Here is a 20,592-nt window from a genome sequence, read left to right on the forward strand (position 1 = left end):
CTGGGGAGACTGGCATCAGGGAATACTTTTTGAATGATACAACTGGTATATTCCTTTCAGAGGTAGTTCTGTTTTACAATGTAAGCTCTTTATTCATTTTTTTTAATATTAATTTGAAGAATTTGAAGAAAACCTGATTAACTAGAGGATGCAAATGAGTTTTAGAAATCTGGCAGACAAACAAAACATTGTTTTCATTGGAATAATTGTATTTGGGGTATTTGTCCTGAGTGAAAATAAAGTTGGAGAATGTGAAGGGTAGCAGGTCCTCCCACTGCTACTCCAACTTATAAATATTATGTTTTACTTTCTAAAATTAAGATATTCTAATAGACTAATTCCTGCTCTTCCTTAAGTTAGCTGAAAAAGTTTGGTATAAACATCAGTTACAAGTTGCAGTGATAAAATAGAAGGAAATATTCTTTTTTCAGAAAACTGGGACTATTATGGCATTTTTGCACATGCCTGTATGTCCCATACATGCAAAAATCCCCTGCATCATTTTAAGACCTTTTAAGTGGATCGATTAGCTCATCACAGCAGTACTGCTCTTCTGCTCTGGGTTCTGGCCTGTTGTGGCCCAAAAGGAGTCGTTCAGGACGACCTCCCTCCCCTTGGGACCAACGACCAAGTTCGTGATGCCCTTGGACTGAATTAAGGTGAAACGACACCAGCCAACCAGTTTTAAGATTTATTAACACAAAGATAAGGCATGTGGTCAAATAGGATAATTCAATGGCGGTTACTGCAACTAGCTAGACAAGTCCCGTGCCACACGTTTCGAACAGATCTTACCAACATTCAACAAAAGAGAGAGAAAAAGAAAGAGAGAGAGAGAGAGAGAAAAAAGATACCACCCGTGGATCCAGCAGCATCCCGTTGGTCCTCTTCCTTTGGGAGTCTCGGCGGGGGGGGGGGGTCCCGTTTGGTGGTGGGGGGGTCCTCTTCACGCTGGGTGTAAGTTTTGGCGATGCGCGTGCAGTAACTACAACTCGAGCAGGGTCCGACCCTAGGTTCCCGCTGAAAAGTTCGGAGCCAAAATCAAGGCAAATTAAATAAATAAATTGTAATGACACGCATGCAGTAGTTACAGCTCGAGTTGGGTGCCTCCGAAGAGGGACCCCGAACAAAGAAATCCCTGGGCAATTATAGCTTTTTCAAATTAAGTTTCCCACCCCCCACGTGGTAGTTCAGACCAATAGTAATTTTTGGGTCTGGGGTCTCCTGCTCCCTATTGGGTCTCATCGTTGTTCCTAGGCAGGCTGTTTCTTTTCTGCCTTATCTTTACTGTTGCAGTTTCTGCCGACAGGTGTGTCTTCATTCCTCGGATCCCGCCATCATCTCTCAAGGTCCTGACAAAGAGGTGGTAACTCCAGCAATTAGCACAGTTTCAGCAGTGCACAGGAATGCAAATTGCTGGTAACTCCCTTATCGTTCCCGCCTGCACCAGCTCTGGGGCCCTTTCTCACTGAACTAGGGAGTGCAGCCTAAGGCTTCAGCAAATTTAGCTACTCATGCTAAGCAAGTTTTATATAGCTTGTGCTAAAATGGCAGTAATTTACAGTCCAGGTCCCAAAGTCTCTGCCCAATCGTGGTTTGGTTCAGTGCAGGCTCGGTGTGTCCTGGGTGGTCGCAGGGAGACCATCTCGGGGGTCGCAGCAGCTTAGTCCTGTTTCCGCCAGGGACAGATGGCTTGTTCGGGGTTATGGTTTGCTTGCACCTCATGTACCAAGAAATGTTTAAGGCAAAAGTTCATTCATCTGTCCGCCACATGGCCCTCACATGGTCCCTTTTGCTCCCTTGCCTTTGCACCGTATTCAATTGCACAGAGTAGTCACATTCTCTGTAAACCAAAGTTAGATCTCTTATATGGCTTAGTGTTACACAAGGACCCAGCTGTGAAGAAACACACCTACACATAAACACATGGATTGACATCACAGATCACATTTATACAGACCACTAAACTGTAGCCATGAAATAAACATGGGTGTTTTATTGGCTTTTCTAAGTGAAGATCTCCAAATGCTTTCTGATCACTTGGATAGTCTCTGCAAATCACTATGAATTGAAAAGGAGATTATCATTATCTCTTATAGTATTGTATTTTGTCTCTAACATAAGTGTCCCAGCCTCACTTCTTTAAAAAATTCTGGGAGATGAAATGTAGAATGCCAAGCAGGGACTGAGTATCACAGTTCCCAGGTAATTTTCTTGCTGATAGAAGTACACATTATTGGACAAGGGAGCTATCAGATCATAATGTCAGCTAGTAATCTTCACTTCAGTGTGCTAACAGTGTTCTAACCAACTGCTGAAAGTGATAATGAAAAAGAGAAAGTCTGGTCTACCAAGTAGGCCATTTTCTGAAAGTTTCCTTTTCTTTTTTTGTGAGGACCATGTTCCATTTTCAGCAACGCAGACTTAATGCTTTGAAAGCGTATTTCCTGCTGTGTGTTTATAAGTATGACCACTTCCTCAGCTCATTCTCTTTGTCCTCTTGTAAAAAGCCTCTGTTGCATGTTTCGTTGCACTATGTTCTCCATCTGGCTCTATCTGTGTATCCATGGGGTCAGCTGGGAAGAGAATGAGATGATTTGTTCTGAGTAAGAAATTCTCCTCTTCTGAGTACCTTTCCACTCTGCCAAATGTGCCTTCATGAACTCATCTTATGCGTGGTGTATCTTGGTACTCCTTCTGATACTGCCTGCATGTGTGAATATATACGTGAGCACTATAGGTATCCAGGTCCATACTTATGCCAAATATTGTCATAGTTCAGTTATGCATAGGACTACATGTGGATTTTGAATTAGATGTTCTTTTTTTTTTTTTTTTTTTTTTCTTCTTAAACATGTTTCTTTCTTTGCTTGTAAATTAGAACAGATTTTCTATTTGGTGTTTCACAGAAGAGAAGCACATTGTGTGCCTGCTTGTTTATTCTGCATACAGTGGTGATTCTGGTCAAAGTTTGCCGTTTTTATTTGGGAAAAATTTATCAGTGTTGATAGGAAACTTGTCTGAGTAAAAAGTGTAAGGACTTGGCTCTCACAATCCAACAAGCTTACTCAGGCTTCTACACACACAAAAAAATAAATTTTTCTAAACCAAATTTCTAAATTTTCCTGAATCTACTCAATGCACATTTCTCCTTGCTTTGTTTCCTTGAAGACTGTATCTCACCTCATGCTGATTGAATCAAAGACAATTAACTTAAGATGAACAATTTCAGAAATTGAATTCTGTCCTGACGGTGGTTCTGATAACACTCGCAAGTGCAATTACGTGGGATTTGTGCAGTTATCAGATATGTAATTTTTGTTGTATTACATTTAAGTTATAAAATTTCAGGCTGATTCTGTGATTTAAGCATGAGCAAAAATTTCAAATTTGAAAAAATACCTTGAAATTGTGATAACCCACCATCTTAACTGAGATGGGGCAAGAAAGGTGCATTCAAACAAGGTTTTGGTAGATCCTGATAAGCAATGAATCTCCATGGAAAATGTTTGGAAGATTCTGCATATAACCAGATCACCATACAAGCTTTCCTAACAAAAAATGCAGTTTAAATGTCCTCAGGGTTTGGCTGCAGCAGAGCATAAATTTTGTTGTGTCATTTTGGGGTACAAGGAATGAAAGTGGAAATTAGTTGCAGGTAGGTAAGATCTTTTGCAATTTAGCAAGAAAGACCATAGCTGCTGCATCAAAGCTTTCATCAAGTCCACTCAACAAAACAGAGGGAGACTTCTTGAGTTTTAAATGGAATAAAAGATTAGCCAAATCTAGGGCCAAAAATGGCATGACATTTTAAGATAGTCTAGAGGAAAAAAGAATCCATACAAAGAGGGAATCACAAAAATGTAAAAAGTTCAAACTATGAAAAATAGAGAGTAATTTGTAACTGCTTGATGTTCTAAATTTCGACAGATCAAAGCACTGTTTTGCTATGTTTTTTTCACCAATGAATGAATGAAATATTTACAATCAAATGCATTCTTTCTGTTTGCTGAATATGTGATTTTCTAAACTCAACACTGGAAAAAACATCTTAGGGCAATATCAAATTCTAATCTTTCCCTTTTAAATCTCTGATCATCTTTTGCGGTAAGATACAAGCAGCCATTGCCTGCCTTGTGGGTTTTTGGTATGGTGTCTTTCCAAAAAACAAACATATTGGCAGGAATGGTGGCAGTCGTGCTATCAGTTTGAAAAGATGAGGAAAGCCGACCTGTTTGGTGTGAAATAAACTGAAATGGAAATCTCAGGAAAAGTATTTGAAATGTGCTGATACTTGGCTGGGATGTCAATGCTGAGTGGCTTTGGATATGCCACAACCAAACCCTAGCAAGTAACATAATCTGTCATTCTGCTGGGAGCAGCATCACTCAGCACACTGCAGTCTCCTATCATGATTTTTAAAAGTGATTAATTCTTGCGAGAAAGAGTTGTAAAGATCCTTGTTAAAGTGAAATAAGAAAATTCAGGTGTACAGTTAGCCTGGTGTCCTATCGAAAGCATTACTGGTGGTATGTAAAGGGTAGACAGCAGTTCAAGCTACCAAGACTAGTTCAGATAGCTGGTACTTGTCTTTGAGGTTCTGTTGTAGCACTTGTCGCACATTTGCATTGTCTGCCTTCCCCTCCTCAGACTTTACACCTCATGATTCAGACATTCAAATTCATAAGTGACCCCAAAGCACTCCCCCCGCCCTTTACAATACATTTTGAGCTTTTGTCTTTGGTTTTCAAAGCTTTTGAAATACATTACATAATAAATACATATTTACAAGCTTTTTTCTCCTTTAGTGAAGTTCAATACTAATAAGCAGTATCTGGTTCTTACTCTGCGATTTTAAGAAAACAGACATTCTTATAAAGTTTTGTGATTCCAACAGTTGAATTTTAAGACATTATGATGAAACTGGGAAACATTAAAATTTGTCATGTCAGGATGATATATGCAGAGAATGCAGTACAGTCCACAGTACTGATGTGGAGGCAGGAACAAGGCAAAGATACAACCCAGAATGGGGAAGAGAGTTTAGTTTGCCCTTCTTCTTTCTCCCTCCCTCACCTCCCTAAAAGTACAGATAGACCTTCCCCTTGCTCTATTTGTTAAGTAGGAGCAGCAACTGCACAGAGAGAATGTGGTTATAGACTTATTAGAAAGGAAAAGGAGCAACGAGCATCATCAGAGCACCTTTCTTGTTGATATGCATAACTAAACATGGCAATAAAAAAGTCAAGAATATGCAAGGTTGAGACAGGAGGCATAACCATCTGCTGAACTAATATCCAAAAATCCTACTTTGGAACTAGTGAGAAAGGTAGCTTATTTTTATGGTTCATTACCATTCATGATTTTAGTCAATGAAATTTTTATTTTCCCAGCATTTTGTATCTTTTCATATGTGTTTGCAACCATTCCATTTCTATTTTTTTGTCATTTCAAATACATAAAATGCCCCCAAATCTTTTTTCTTGTCCTAGCCATTTTATTTTGGAACAGCCAACAAAAACATCAGCAACAACAAAACAAATGAATGTTTTTGGATCTAAGGTCTGTTTGCTTTGAAAAAGATCAGTATGTTGGTGCATCAAAATGTTGCCAAATCAGCGGTCTTTCTCCTTTCCAAAAGATGATTCTGAATTAGGAGGCTTGCAAAACAGATCAAAGGGAAGAATTTTGTCCAGGCTACTTCCATTGCAGGTTCAGCTAGTAACTATAGTATCCAATTCTGATCTAAGACAATGTAAATATCATTACTTTCTGTGCCTTGTTTAATGAGGTTTTGTGATTGTTTGCTCTATATCTGAGACCAAAAGTGTCACTGGTAAATCCAGCCAAACAAGAGAGTTAGTCACACATAGCATGGTTCAGATAAGCTAAAAGGGAAGGGGGTGATAAACAACAGAACGAAATATAGTTTAATGATTTAGGACATTGTCACTATGGATTGTTCAGGAATAACCTAATTTGATTTACAAGAATTCAATGTAAATATAATAATTTTTCAAGGAAGTGTCTTGTTGGTTGTAGTTTAGCCTGAAATATACAACATGTGGAGAATGATTTTAATGCAGTAAACTCATGTTTGTGCAGCAACAAAAGAATAAGAAAATACATATCTGAAATAGAGAGAGGCAGGGATTTAGTGGAGGAGCTCTCAGCTCCAAATTCCAGGTCAGCTGGAAGGAGTGATTGCCATCCTCAGTTCTCCAGTAGGTGCCCAGCTGGGGTGCTTTTCCTATCCTCCTTCCAGTCACAAAGCATAATTTTCTGTGAGTAAATGCTTCCTGACTGAATGTGCTAAATCACCTCAGCCACATTTCTGAGGCTTATAAAAATATACCTTCAGGGTGAAGTGGTGAATATACAGGCCAGTGAGTGTTTGGAGGCATTTCTCAAGGGAGGTGATGCTTTCAGGCTCTGATTTGGCTTATTTGTCCTGCCTGCCTATGGTTGTGCAAGTAAGGAAAGGCTGGGCTGCACAGTCTATGACTTTCTATATTTTCCATCACAAATAGGAGTGTTTGAAACAAAAGCTGCTGTAGAAATGTGTTTGGCAGGCTCTGTTGTCTGCCTTCTTCAGCATGGGTAAATTTGCTAAAACAGGCTTAGTTAGGAGAAGGAGATTTCTCAGTCTCTGGCACCCCGTCTTTACAGGTGAATGCTCTTGGTTTATATGCTTTTTCAGAGGCTGAAGGGAATCTTTATGCGAGAGCTTCATGGTGAAATACTGGCAGCAGAGCAATAGAATTAAGGCTGTAGTTTCCTGAATATATTCTAATAACTTTCTTTTTGTTTTAACATACTTAAAACTAATAGTGAAAGTGAGCCCAATTGCAGTCTCCGATGTAGCATTGTTTTTAGCTATTAGCATGTGGTTTTTAGAGCCTTCTTTGGATGATATGCGGGGCCCACATTGTGAAGTCAATTCTTAGACAGGATATAACTTAGACTTCAGCTCTTCTTCTCTGAAGTAAAATGATTACATTGCAGGAGAGCCTAAGGGAAGATTAAAAGTTTTATATCAAAAGTTGAATATTTTCTTTTGTTGTACATTATTCTTTCAAAGAAAATGGTATTCATTTAAAATAATGTGTCTTCTGATGAAAAGGCACTACTCTGAATTAAAAAGAAATTCATAAGGTATGCATGTATGTGAAAGGAAGATGGTAATCTTCATTTGAGTGTTTAGTCAAAGGTTTTTATCTCAGCTCATTCTGCTTTGTATCTAGAATGAGATAGTTATCTGTAAAGCCATATTGTAATATCGTAAATAACAGATGGCCTGCAGTGTTTAGCGAGCAGCAATTAAAGTGACAAAATCTTCCGGGGCTCTTCTCTACAGACAGGTTATAAAGCTGTATTTTAGCCTCTGTTCTAGCCAACAGATGCTTGACTGCAAAAATGGTTCTTGCCTATCTTTAAACCTTCTGTAAGTGGTTTCAGGCAATAGATCCTCATAATTATAGTTCTGGTAACTCCTGTAATGCCTCTCATTCCTTGCATCCCAAAGTTATCCAAGGGCAGAAATCACTTGTAGATTACAAAGTTGCATAGCTGACATGGGAGTTAAAATAGATGGACTAATCCATATCAGGTAGAGTATGATATGAACAATAGGATAAAGGTATTGTCCAATAAGGTCACCTGACTTTTACCACTAGTATCAGTGGGAATGTTTTTAGCAAGGAAGCTCTGGATGCTTTTATAAGAAGGCATTATCTATTAAAGGGAATTCCTGGAAGCCTCCTGATGACAAATATATGTGCAGTGAAGCCTCTTTGTAATACCTTGCCATATTGGCCAAATGACCATAGATCTTCTTTTTCCAGAAGCTATCAGAAGAGTCCAAATATAAAACTGTTATAGTTTAATAACCTGCCTGCTTTCATGCTTGTTAAAATGAAGAGTGTCAGAACTGTTAACATTACTGAGGAGAGTGGTCATTGAACTGGCAAGATGAAGTTTTCTTGTAATTTTATGATGAAAATTATGAAAATTATGAAAAAATATAAAAAAAGATTTTTTCAGTATGTTCTTCTGTTTTTTTTTTTAAAATAAAAGTTTATTCCAGCTGTCAGCGCTAATTGACACTGCTATCCCAAAGCAGTGTTAACATAGTTTTGCACTTACTTGCCTCATGTTAGTAGTGCTTGTTTTCAGATGTGAATACCTCACTATGGGAACCAGGTTAACAGCACCCTGAACTCTGTATTCAGTTACCAATATCATCTCTTGCAAAGGCAACGAACTGTAAATGTGTTGTTATTCCAGATTTCTAGAAGAAGTGATGTGGCATGGAAATTAAGACGACAATTAATGGCCACTGAGGAAGAAGACAGTTCGTCATATCCTCCACTGAATGTGACCAATGGAAATTATACATGCATCCTTTTTTATGCTAGTAATTTCAGCCTCCAGGCCAACGATTCACTTTTTATAGATTTGACGAATATAACATTTGTAAACCAGAATGTGGACATTTCCTCCTCTGAGTGCTCAGACACCAACACGACGTGAGTAGAACAAGAAGATTCATATCATAACACGTGATTCTGAAAGCTAATCAGAAATGGTGCAGTGGCAACAACTTAATACTAATTTAATTATTTTCTTCTAAATAATAATAAATTGGATATCTTAGCAGACAAGATGTGAGGCAAAGATACAAAAATTGTACAGATGCAGCCTCTATTTTTGCTACTTTTTTCGTTTTACATTCTTTATAAGAAGGTGTTTGGCCCACATAGGTTTCTCTGTGCTCTATCTTACAGTCACACAAATCTCCACTAACATTAGAGGAGATGATGATTTCATTGTAGAATTCCCTTGAAGTGGAGTATTGCCAGTTCCCAGGTAGTAATTCAGCTGGAAGTACATGCATGAAACATGGTCTCTGTTTTCCTTTATTTTGAAGAGTGTGCTCTTGGGTAAAAAACTATTTCTGTAGAAATGTTTTGTCATATTTTTCTGTGTACTGAACCTTTGCTATATGACTTTTTTAATTGCCTGTTGATTTAGAATATTCCGTTTGACTGAAATGTCACAATGATCTAATTAAAGCTGACTACTCGAACATTAAAAATATATTTCTTTGTCTTAGACTGTCATTAAAATACACAAATCCAGTGAGTGAAATCAACAGCCTGGAGATAAGGTAATTTATTATTTATTCTTAAATAAATCTTTGTGATGTACAAAGTCTGTTTGTAAATTAGGACAAAAACAGGGGAGGAGACAAGTGAAAATATCTTCAAAATTATTTTGTTTCTGTTTTGAGGACTTATTGTACAATAAAACAATGATGCAGTCTTTATATAGATAATATATAAACATACTCAGGTAAACTTTTGAAAAAGTAGTGTGGGTAAACAACCATCTGAGATACTGGCTTATGAAACATCCTGTTGCTATTGTTACTAATACGATCAGACCATAATCCCATCTCAAGGGAAATGTAACTGTGATTTGTAAATAATTCTAGTAGCTGAACTCTACTTGTATGGCCAGGGTTGTATTTAGTCCTGTTGTGGATTACCCATGTACTCTATTGGAGCTAGTTTGTATCTAATGAGGGATGCAGAAACTCCTGATTTTTCTATTCCATGGATGGTGGCAAAACCAGGCTTCTCCTATCATAAGAAAAGGGAAGAAGAATTAAGAAAAGGAAAACCTGGATGAAAAGCCAAAGGAGGAACTTGCTGCTGTCACTCTTGGTAGTGGACTCTGTGGATGGGGACAGCATCTCTCAATAATAACAAAAATAACAATCAAATCAAATCTTAGCTTTTCATCACCATCTTCATAGCTTTGTGAACATGCCTGACCTGATTCACCAAAACTGTGCCCTGTATTCTCACTCTGCTTCTTTGCTCATACCGGTCCAGGTCTTAGCTGCTCTCCTGTTATCTTTTTTTCAGGCAGTTATTCCTATTGTTTCAAGTGTGAATGAATCTGATTGCTTTCTACATTTGTCCTGAATGGTTATCCTTCACTGACCATCCCCATCATAACAACATGCTTTCTAGTAAAATTACAAATTCAAGAAAACATTATGAATCATTAAGCACTTCAAAATCTTCTGGAGCATGACACTGTGTTACAAAACTAGTTATTGATTAATTGATAGATCATAGAGGGGTTGTTTTCATTAAAGTAGTCCACAGATTGTGTTTGACTATGCAACAGCAAATTCAAAACCTTAGGATGCTCGTGTGGAAACAAAATGCTTCTGAATTTGAAAAAGTTACCTTAGATTTTGATAGGTGCAGCAGGAATAAGAAGATCAAATGTGACCTTAGTGCGCATATCCATATATGAGGACTTATAAGTATTATTCAGATTTACTTTAGTCATCTGTTTTTTAAAATCTCATCATTTTAATTAATTGTTTGGAGAAATCTTTAATATGATCCTGAATGTGAGATCCAGCTGGAGAGAAGAAATTTGAGGAAACTCTCTGGACAGACTCTAGATTGGCCTTTAGGGGGGATTTGGGCACAAAAATGCTTAAGCTGAATATTATTATTTAACTTATATGTGACACAGGTGCTGAGGGTCCTGGCCCCATCAAGATAGTGGGAGCTATAAGTGTAAGCTGAACTTTGGGCACCTTATGGATTTGAGCTGCTTAAACAGTTAGGCAAAGTGCTTTCTCTATCAGATGTAAGCAAAGGTTGGAATTAGTGAAATTTAAGCACTTAAGTCATCTTTGGAACTCTGTGGAAGTGTCTGAAGATTCCAACTCAAGTTACCAGCCTTTAAAAAAAAATTGGTAGTTCTAGAAAGAGATGTATGTCATTAAAACCTCTTTTGATAGAATTTTTCCCACTAGCTTCTTACAAGTCCATCTTTCCTCTTTCACTGGCTAGAAACTAGGTGCACATCCTAAAGATCTGTAGGCAGAACTGACTCTATCCACTTAAATACTAAGCCCTCCTACACAGCAGGGGACTGAGCTGTGGAACACCATTGGTTTCACATCATTCTTCTTTGTCTTCAGATATAAGAACGAGTGGAATCAGACAGATACTCAGCAGTTCTTATAATGAGCGTGGTATCTCCAATTGGCTTTTCCCCAGCTGTAGTCCTACACTGCTTCAGTGAAGACGTAAGCACATGGAGTTTCTGCAGAGAGGATCTGTGAGCTGTCAGCAATTTACCAAGCCACCCTTCTCCACCTTGCCAGCCAAAGTCTGCCTGCTTTTTCCCTGTGCTCCTTGTATGAATGTTGGAAGTACAGACTGACTCTCTGGTGAGAGAGAAAGGAAGCATAGACCACATTTACTTCCCATAAGGTTGTAACACCCAGTGAATACAAATAGCTAAGGACAGAGTTTTGCCTTAAAGTGTTGTAATGTAAATAAATACATAGCTTATATGAAGTTTGGTTGGGATACAAGGTGTGAGGTGAGTTATATAATAAAGGGGAAATTCAATAGAGTAAATCATTGAAAGCAAAATAGAAATGACTAGATGGTAGCTAGTATATGTAATAGTCTATTCATCTAAAGTAGCATAAGGTTGGAAGATATAAAATTAATGACAATGTTTACTCCTTCTGCCACTGAAACTCAAAGAGCTGTTAATGCAATGGAGAAATGGCTCAAAGCAGCATGTAAGAACAACAATACTGGCATTTGACCAGCCTCTGGCGCAACATCGTGACACCATGTAGAAAAGGGATAATCAACAGAAAGAGAAGATAATTTCAGAAGTCCTTTTATATTTTGATATACACACCACAATTGATAAGGGATAATCTGGGAGAAATTTGGTGGTGTAGAAGATAGAAGAAGTACTAAGTACTAATATTCTAAGATTGTGGCATTTATAGTTCATATAGTATCTAGTACAAAGGGAGTCTGGCCTATGACCAGGAGTAGTTTGTGCCACAATACATAAAGTAAACAATGGCTGTGTGGCAGTTTGCTTCCTATATTGACTTTAATGTTTAATATGAACACAGCATTTCCTGTAAAAACCAAGAGGTATTTTCAGTTCTTCAGATAAAATCTTTGTCATCTCTCCTCCCCTTGTCATTCGTTTGCTATACTGTATTCATTCTATTTGCTATCTATTCATCTAAGAAAATAGTCATTAAATTAAATGAAGTATTTGTATTAATCCTTGCAATTTTAATGTCTTTTTTGTAATTTAATGAATTATAGATAAATCAATTATCAGTTATGGCTGCTTAAGCATGTGCTTGCTGGAGACTCTTCACTATCAGATATTTGATAAAATGCTAAGGATAAAAGCTTGGAATGTTATGTTAATCTTGCTCAACTAATTCACTGCTTAGAATCTTAATTCTCATAAATCTGTAAATAGCATAAAGTGTAAATCTAAGTCTTAGGTGCAATGTGGAGAGACAGCATTCTTATGAAGGTCACTTTTGACCATATTTCACATCCATAGCCTTATAAAACTTGTTTGCTCATATGGTAAATCTCCAGAGAATTTCCTTGTTTACCATTTTTCTTGTCTTCTTGGCAAGGGTACAGAACGCACCCAGCATCTGTGGTTGGCACAAACATTTAAGTAAATTTCTTTATTTTTATAAATGGCATTGTCTTAAGGTCAAAGACATTCAGCTAATGCCCATAACATGGCTGTTTAGATACAATAGAAACTTGGTTCAGATTATGCCATACCTCAGGAGAGAGGCCTTTCTTCTGGCAGTTGATATAGAGGCTACTATATGTTTTAATTTATATAACTTTAGCATTATAACAACAGAATATTTTCTCATAAATATTGCTGAATGTGCATTAGATATAATTCAAAGGGTTCTTTTTGTTTGTGGGGAATGTTTGCTGCGGCAAGTTACATCAAATGGACTGTTTAGAATCAGTAATCAGGAATGCCATGAAAAAAAGTCCTGTTCTCACCTGAATGACACTTTAGTTCTAGGATTCCAAGGATTTTGAAACTCTTGAGAATTATGAAGTTATATGAACCAAAAGCCACATATATTAAAAAATGGATCAATTACTGTACATAACCTAACCTGTCAAATTTTTATGCCACTTCTAATGAGTGTTGTCTGTGTTGAGCTTAGAGTCTATGGATGATATGCCACAGAAAGCAACTGATTTAAATGAACAAGCAATATTCTATAATATAGAATATTTTATATATATATCCTATAGAATATACAATATTCTGTATTGTGCAGCATTTATAGACAATGTTTTATTTTTCAAACTTATTATAATTGCATTTAAATACTACCCCAAATTTTAAAATTCACATGTAGTGCCACTCATAGTGGATAGACATATTTAAATTTTTTCTTTTTTTGTAGAAAGTCTCGATTATTGCTAAAAATATTCCTGTCCTACATTTTTAGTGCTTATTAATTAGCAAAAAAATTCTTTAGCAAACAATAGAGCAGTAAATAAATAAATCAAGTAGTGTTTAAAGTGTTAAGCAACATACAATAAGGAGAAAAATTTATCATTTCCTCAATTATTTCTATGTCAGAGTATTTGGGAGGTGCTCATATTGAAGTGATAGCAATACAAATATAAATCCCATGATTATAAAGTACTTGAAATTGATGCAATATCACACATATATAGACCTTTGCAAAAAGACTTTATTCATTTATGCCTATCCTGCTACAAAATTAGGAAATTAGGGCTACCAGTGCACACACACACATGTCCCTAGTGAGAGAACTCTGTCTTCCACTGTCAATCCAGATGTTTGCAAAGGCAAATGGCAATTTAGGCATTCAAGCCAAGGAAGAATTTCAAGAATAATTCAAAATGGTTATCATGCCTGTACCTTTCATAAAAACCATTTAAAAAAATCCCGTAAAATGTTTATTGAGAACTACTGCAGGCCTACTGACAGTCTCTTAGGTTCTGCTCCACTGATTATAAACTATTGCTAACTGATAAAATACTGTATTGGTGGAGACCCTTGAAGAATGAAAGCACAATTACTTGTTCTTTGCCTGTCCCAGTTGTGGAAAACGATGCTTATGAGATGAAACTCTAAGAAGTCATAAAAAACACATTCACAAAGTCTCTTTATTTATGAACTGTCCTAATGATATGGGAAGCCAAAATGTCAACTGTGATATATGCAACTAGAAATATGCTACTTTAGCAAATGAATATTGACTTTTCCCTTCTGTCATTTTAACTCTCTTGTTCTGTTTTCTTTTTAGATTTTTAATGACCAACATGTTCTATGAAGTCTCAGCTAGAAATTGGTCCACTTTAGAGTTGGTTGAGATTGTACAAGATGATGAAAAGTTGGCTAAGTTTAACGTTTCTGTCATCTCTGCTCCTGCAGAGTATTCATTTCATTGTCAGCTGGTGGGAACAAGCAATCTCTATCCTGCAAAGCTGATTCCATCCAACGATGAAGCAAAAAACTGGGATGTTTTCATTTCCAGGTTCCAAGTGAGTACACATTGCCATTTCAGAGATAATTCCAAGAACTATTATCTGCTATTTTAGGTGCTGAATGGCATACATTCATAATGCCCTTACTTTCATTTCAGCCTGAAGGAAAATGTAAAAGAAAAGCCGTTCCCCCTAGGTGAGCTATTCAATAAGGGGGGAAAGAGAAGGCAGTCGTTGAACAGTAAGAATGTGAAAGCACAGCTGTGAAAAACAAAAAAGCCATGAAGTTGTCCACAGAAAAGAAAAACCAATAAAACCAAATGCACTTAATCAGGCAAAGAATGACTAAGTCCCCATGGCTGTTTAATGAATTGGGCTGCTATTGGAAACATGGACCTCTTAAGTGGGTGGCTTTATGCTGCTTACTTTGTTTTTATTTGATTTCTTTGCACTTTGTTTACCTAGGAAAGTACAGCTTAGTGTGGTTATGGTTTTCAATAACATAGCGAGTCTGAACTCCTACAGACAAAAACAAAGCCCAGTGCAATTAGATTTAATGGAAGGTTTGCCACTGACTTCAATTGGGAGCAATATTAGGTCCCACATGGCCCAGAGGGAAAGCAGTTTGCTCTTCTTTGAATGAGATACACTTTTTCTGTATATGTGATGCAGTAATATAGACCACATATGTGAGGTGTAGATGATTACTTCTTTATTATGTTGAGCATTGATCTTTATTTAGGAGGAGCACATCAACATTTATATCTTAAAACACACCAAGGGATCTCTGATTAAAGAGATCATGGAAATGACAGGAATAATACCAAGCCAGACTCTATTTGTCAAAGATAATCTGATCTCATGTTAATTGGATACAAATGCTAATACAGTTTTATTTAGGATTTGGATACCAAACAGAATCTCAGTGATCTAAATCCGTATTTGGCATTTCTGTTTAAGCAATGGAAATCTCAAAGAAACAGCACTAGTGCTGACATTTCTTCCCCCCACCCCTCCTACTATCCATAACTATTTTACTCCCATTGCAGGATCAAAATCTAACAGAAGATGGGATGCAAAAAATTGAAGAATTGAAATAGCAGCAAACTGAATATCTTTAATCATTATTAAGTCACATAAAAACACCAGACCTAAGTATCTCTGTCAGCCTTCCTTAGGAATCATTATTTTTGTCATCCTTTTTGGAGAAATCCACAGATTCCAAGATCAAATCCTACTGTTTTTGAGAAACTACATAGCAATGTAGTGAAGGTTCTTTCTGATGCTATTGTTTATGGCAAGGCCTGAAAAAAAACTGAGTCCATGTGACTGTACCTTGCCTAGTAAACTCTTTGAAGTGTGAAGCAAAGCCTTTGACATCATTAGGTACAGGGGCTATGAAGAGTCCACTTACAACAATCTGTCTTTTTTTAGAATTTCTACACACATCGATACTGTTACCTTCTCAAAGCTTAGACAGAGGCCTTGCTCCATCTTGAGCAGGCATCCTTTCATTGGGGTCTAGATCAAGAGTAGAATTAACAGGATTCCCAGCTTCCTTACTGTTTTGGAGCAGCAGCTTCTTCTACTGCTCTCAGTTTCTCTTGGGGAAGGCCTTTTTATCACACTAAGTCCTAACCAGGAAACTAAACCTGAAAAATCCTGTTCTGTTCATTTCTGTTGTGTAAGCCTCAGTAAAACTGGAAAGTCACCATCTGAAGCCACTTTTTAAGCTTTATCTGAACTAGAGCATGCCTTTCTAGATTCCTTCCACTGATACATAGTTAAATCCAAATTATCTCAGCTCAGTCAGCTGAGATATCAGTCTTTGTCCTAGAATGAAGTTTGGAAAGCCCCAAGCTCTGTTGCAAGATAAAAGAAAGCACATGGTATGTGCTCAATGACTACAGACCTGTAGGCAGCGCAGAATCTGGTAGCTGACGTGGAGGAAAATGATTTTCATGTCAGTATTAAGCAATGAATCAGAAACCAGGTTCCAGTGCCAATCTAGCTGATACAATTGCACTTTACTGATTTGGGTCCTGAAAACAGTATTGCTATATTAGCGGGTCATAGCACCTGCACAGCTAAGCCCTGCATTACTTATTCCAGAGCTAGACTGAACTGATACAGCCATTTGCTTTAGTTCAGGGTCTAGCTCACTCACTGCCACTGAAGGAACCTTTGTAGGATGCTCTCTATCCTTAGGATGTTACCACTCACAGATGTACACAGTACCAGTACTGCTGTGTTTTTCTGTGAGAGGAAGGAATGTTCTGCAATGATACCATCTATCCTTTTGAGGATCCCAGAGCAGTCTATGAAATTAAAGAGGAGGCTACCATCAGGCATTGCTTTTCTTTAGTATGTGTCATACTAAAGAGGGAGGGATCTTATCAATGTGTATAAATATCATAAGGGAGGGTGTGAAGAAGACAGAGCCAGACTCTTCTCTCTGGTGCCCAGTGACAGGACAAGAGGCACTGTGCACAAACTGAAACACAGGAAGTTCTGTCTGAATCTAAGGAAAAACTTTACTGTAAGGGTGACTGAACACTGGAATAGGTTGCCCAGAGAGACTGTGGAGTCACCAACCTTGGCGATATTCAAAAGCCACCTGGACACAGTCCTGGGCAGCCTGTTCTTGGTGACCCTGCTTGAGCAGGGCAGCTGGACCAGACGATCTCCAGAGGTACCTTCCAACCTCAACCATTCTGTGACACTATGATTCTTCCATACTTGTTTAGAAGCCCCTTTGTTCTTAAAAGAAACTGCCGAAAACTTTGAAGCTAAGAATTTTAAAATGTTTTGAGGCTAAAATATTTCTAATTTCAGTAATTAGATGTAGTGTACTTTTAAAGGCAATGAAACAACAGAGATTTTACTTGAAGGTAAATCAAATCAAATGGGATTTGCTGAGGCAAATCCCATTAAAAAAGCCCTAAATGATCAGGAAATGTAGACTACTATAACCGAGACAAATGACGCTGATCCAAACACTAAAATTAAACCCTCCACAGGACAGGGGTCTTTAATCAAAAGACTTTTATATGAATAAAAATTAAAGAACCACATTTAAGTATTTTAACTTTCCATAGGTAGAAATGCTGCTAGAAGTCACATTTTTATCTCCCAGCTAGAATCTAACACTCCCACAAAAGAGATAAAGCTTCAGAAAAACAATAAAAGAACCCTTAATATACTTAATCTCCTTCCTAAAAGGTAGACACAGCATTTTAAGAATGTGCAATTAAAGCTTTCACCGGAAAGGTTCAATAAGCATAATCCCGCTTGGAAAAAAAAAGAAAAAAAGGATTGACATAAAAAAACCCAGTATTACTGGCTCTCAATCAGAAGCGGTAACGCCTTGCTAAACCAAATATACCTGCTAAGTGCCTCAGAGAGTTCTCGTAAATGTGGTAACAGGAATGTATTGTTTTTCAGAACTTCATTCTTCTGTGAACCAAAATGACATAAATCATCACCAGCTTTCTGTGTTTTTTTTTTTATATAAGTCTTTCAGATTACATTTCATGACTCCTATTCATGTTCTCATCTGTTGTCCAAATGGTGGCTTAACAAGCAAAGGCCTTGGTTATCACCTGTACTCTCTAAAACTGTGTGCAAATAGTTATCCAAGCCAAAAAGTTTATTTGCTATAATCTTACCTTAATCAGAACTCTGTGATGGCCTATAGTGGAAAACAGACCATATTTGCCAGTTAACTGCCATTGTAAGACTTGGAGAGATTCTTGCAAGAGGCCCAGGAAAGCTTGTATTGCCAAAATTACCTTTACCTGTATACTTATATACCTATCTTCACCACAGTGCCTGCATAGCCTCACAGGCCAGTTCTGCATATGACAATAGTTGTGTTAATCAGCATCTTAGAGGGAATAAAGACATCACTCTTAACACATGTATTGCATACACATTGACCTTAAGGTGCCTGAGCCAGAAGTGAACTCAAACCTGAAGGGCTTAACGATATAGCATTGTATGCAAGCCAAAGACCAATTTCTTCGCTGTTTGCACCAACACCTTTCCTTGGAAGTACAAATTCTGTTTTATTACCACAAAGTTATCCAGTTTATTCATCATAAAGCATGGAATAATCAGGGTGTAGGAACATACAAAAGTAGAAATACATGATCTTATGCTTCATCACTTATTGCTTGGTGAGGGGAGTGATTTAAATGAAATAATCTTATGGAAAACAGTCATTTTTAAGGTTTACTAGTGGATTTATAATGCTTAGTGCTTTCCTTAAACACACATTTCAAAGAATCTGTAAATACATAAGAATACCAGCCTTCATTTTTATTTTGAAGTGATTTAAGAAAAGCTCAAAAATGTATCCAGGATCAGACTCATCCAAACAAGTCATCAATCATTAAATGCATTTTAAAGTAGGCTTCAGGAGTTATACTGTTAAAAATATTCGGCTACTTAAAAATCTCAGAATATTTCAACATATTTTGTGATTTGGGAAGCTTTAACTGACGTGTTTTTGAGTGCTTTGAGTTTCCTGATTCTGAAATGGTTCATTGAGCTAACCTGATTTCACATCCCATTTGGAACTTTACTTTTAAAAGTAGCCCAAATTTCTGAAGTGGGGGACACAACCTTGTTCCTATGTTCTGCACAAACAACTCATGTGTCTTTAACTTTCTGGGAGAAAAAGGGAACTGGAAAATCACTATGCAAAGGATTTGATCCTGAGTCTTTTTTAACGGGTTGACTGTGAGTGGTAATTAATAGGTGCGGGTTTTGTAATGACCAAATACATTCTTAAAGTAGGGTCTGTGCTGTACATTTATCTGCACTTACATTTTTTTCATTCTCAGATTCAAGGCTTCAACATCGAAAACGGTCAATTTTCCTATGCAAGTGACTGTACAAGTTTCTTCACTCCTGGAATCTGGATGGGCCTGGTGACCTCTGTGGTTCTGCTGTGGATCCTGGCCTATGGAATCCACATGATCATGCAGCTAACAACAAACAGTAGATTTGACGATCCCAAAGGTCCAGCTCTGTCAGTTCCTCAGACAGAATAGGAGTGGATTGAGTTAATGCCTCTTTAGCTTTTCCTAGTCTGATATTTACAGTTTTATAACCTCTCTACTTTAGAATAAATATAACCTAAAGAGATATGATAGCAGAAAGGGATAATTAAACTAGATATAAAAGGATCCTTTTGCTTGGCAAAAATAATAGTTCTATGTGCTATTACCTCAGTTTGTTAATAGTTATCTTTGTTAAAGCTCTGAGATGAGACCATAGAAGTTATTACTCTGTCCAGCTATTAGAAAGACCAGTAAGAACTTCTATCAGATTAAATATTGTTGGCAAAGAAAGGATATCACAACAGAAATACACTGGAAGAATTTATAAATAATTTATTCAGTAAGACTATATATAGAAACCACTGAAGTCTCTTTAAATGATCTTTAATAAGCATAGCATGTTAATGCTACAACTTAAGAAGCCTGAACTGTGTCTTCTTGTCAGGTTTTCTCCTGAAAAAATCATCCAGAAATGTAGAGAACTAATAAAGTACAAGTTACTAAACCGAATGATCTTGGAAAGTTTTTTCAAAATATATCACATTATTCAGATGCGGTATCACAAAAAAGAATGGGTAAACTAAGGCTCATCTTCCCTCTAAAGTCATCGTATGCCTCTGAGAACTGTGCTGAGTAACACTAACTCATGTGTTTGTTTTAGCCACGGGCAGCTGATGGAGTTACTAATCAAGATAAGACCCTGTCCAAACTAATCACAAAGTTGTATGTAACATCATGATAATTAATGCAACTCTTCAAGCTTATAATCAGTTCCAGTGCAGACAGTACCTTAAAAGAGATAAGGTAATTTTCTTAATATTCCTCCTTTTCCAGGTATCTTTGGGGTAGTTTTGAAGTTAGTACAAAAAAAACCTGTGTGTGTGTGTGTGCGCGCGTGCATACATACATATATGTGCGTGTGTGTGTGTATAAGTCATTAGAAGAAATACTGTGCTAATGTACTGATAAAATCTGAGCATATTTATAGTGATCCCAATGATTTCAGAAGCCTGAACACATTCAGAGTGTGCTGAATTCTTTGGCAATGAATAAGACACCACATCTTCTCACTGGGCGATCTGACTACAGTGAATTACTAAACATTATGAAAAACTATTTGCTGTCACAGAGAATTAAGTGTTCAAGTCAAT

The 20,592-nt window shown here is 37.2% G+C and overlaps 1 protein-coding gene across 1 annotated transcript in view; it reads left to right on the forward strand.

Moving 5' to 3' along the window:
• The window catches only part of LOC112990943 (V-type proton ATPase subunit S1), a 53,372-nt gene extending 33,421 nt beyond the window's left edge, over window positions 1-19,951 (forward strand). Inside the window, exons 7-10 of the mRNA XM_026113049.2 lie at window positions 8,287-8,528; window positions 9,116-9,169; window positions 14,195-14,432; window positions 19,223-19,951. Of these exons, the coding sequence (XP_025968834.1) occupies window positions 8,287-8,528; window positions 9,116-9,169; window positions 14,195-14,432; window positions 19,223-19,432 (744 nt within the window). The 3' untranslated portion in view covers window positions 19,433-19,951. The remainder of the gene's footprint in view (window positions 1-8,286; window positions 8,529-9,115; window positions 9,170-14,194; window positions 14,433-19,222) is intronic.
• Window positions 19,952-20,592: the final 641 nt, after the last annotated feature.

The sequence above is a fragment of the Dromaius novaehollandiae genome, chromosome 1 (genome assembly GCF_036370855.1).
Source record: "Dromaius novaehollandiae isolate bDroNov1 chromosome 1, bDroNov1.hap1, whole genome shotgun sequence".
NCBI classification, from domain to species: domain Eukaryota; kingdom Metazoa; phylum Chordata; class Aves; order Casuariiformes; family Dromaiidae; genus Dromaius; species Dromaius novaehollandiae.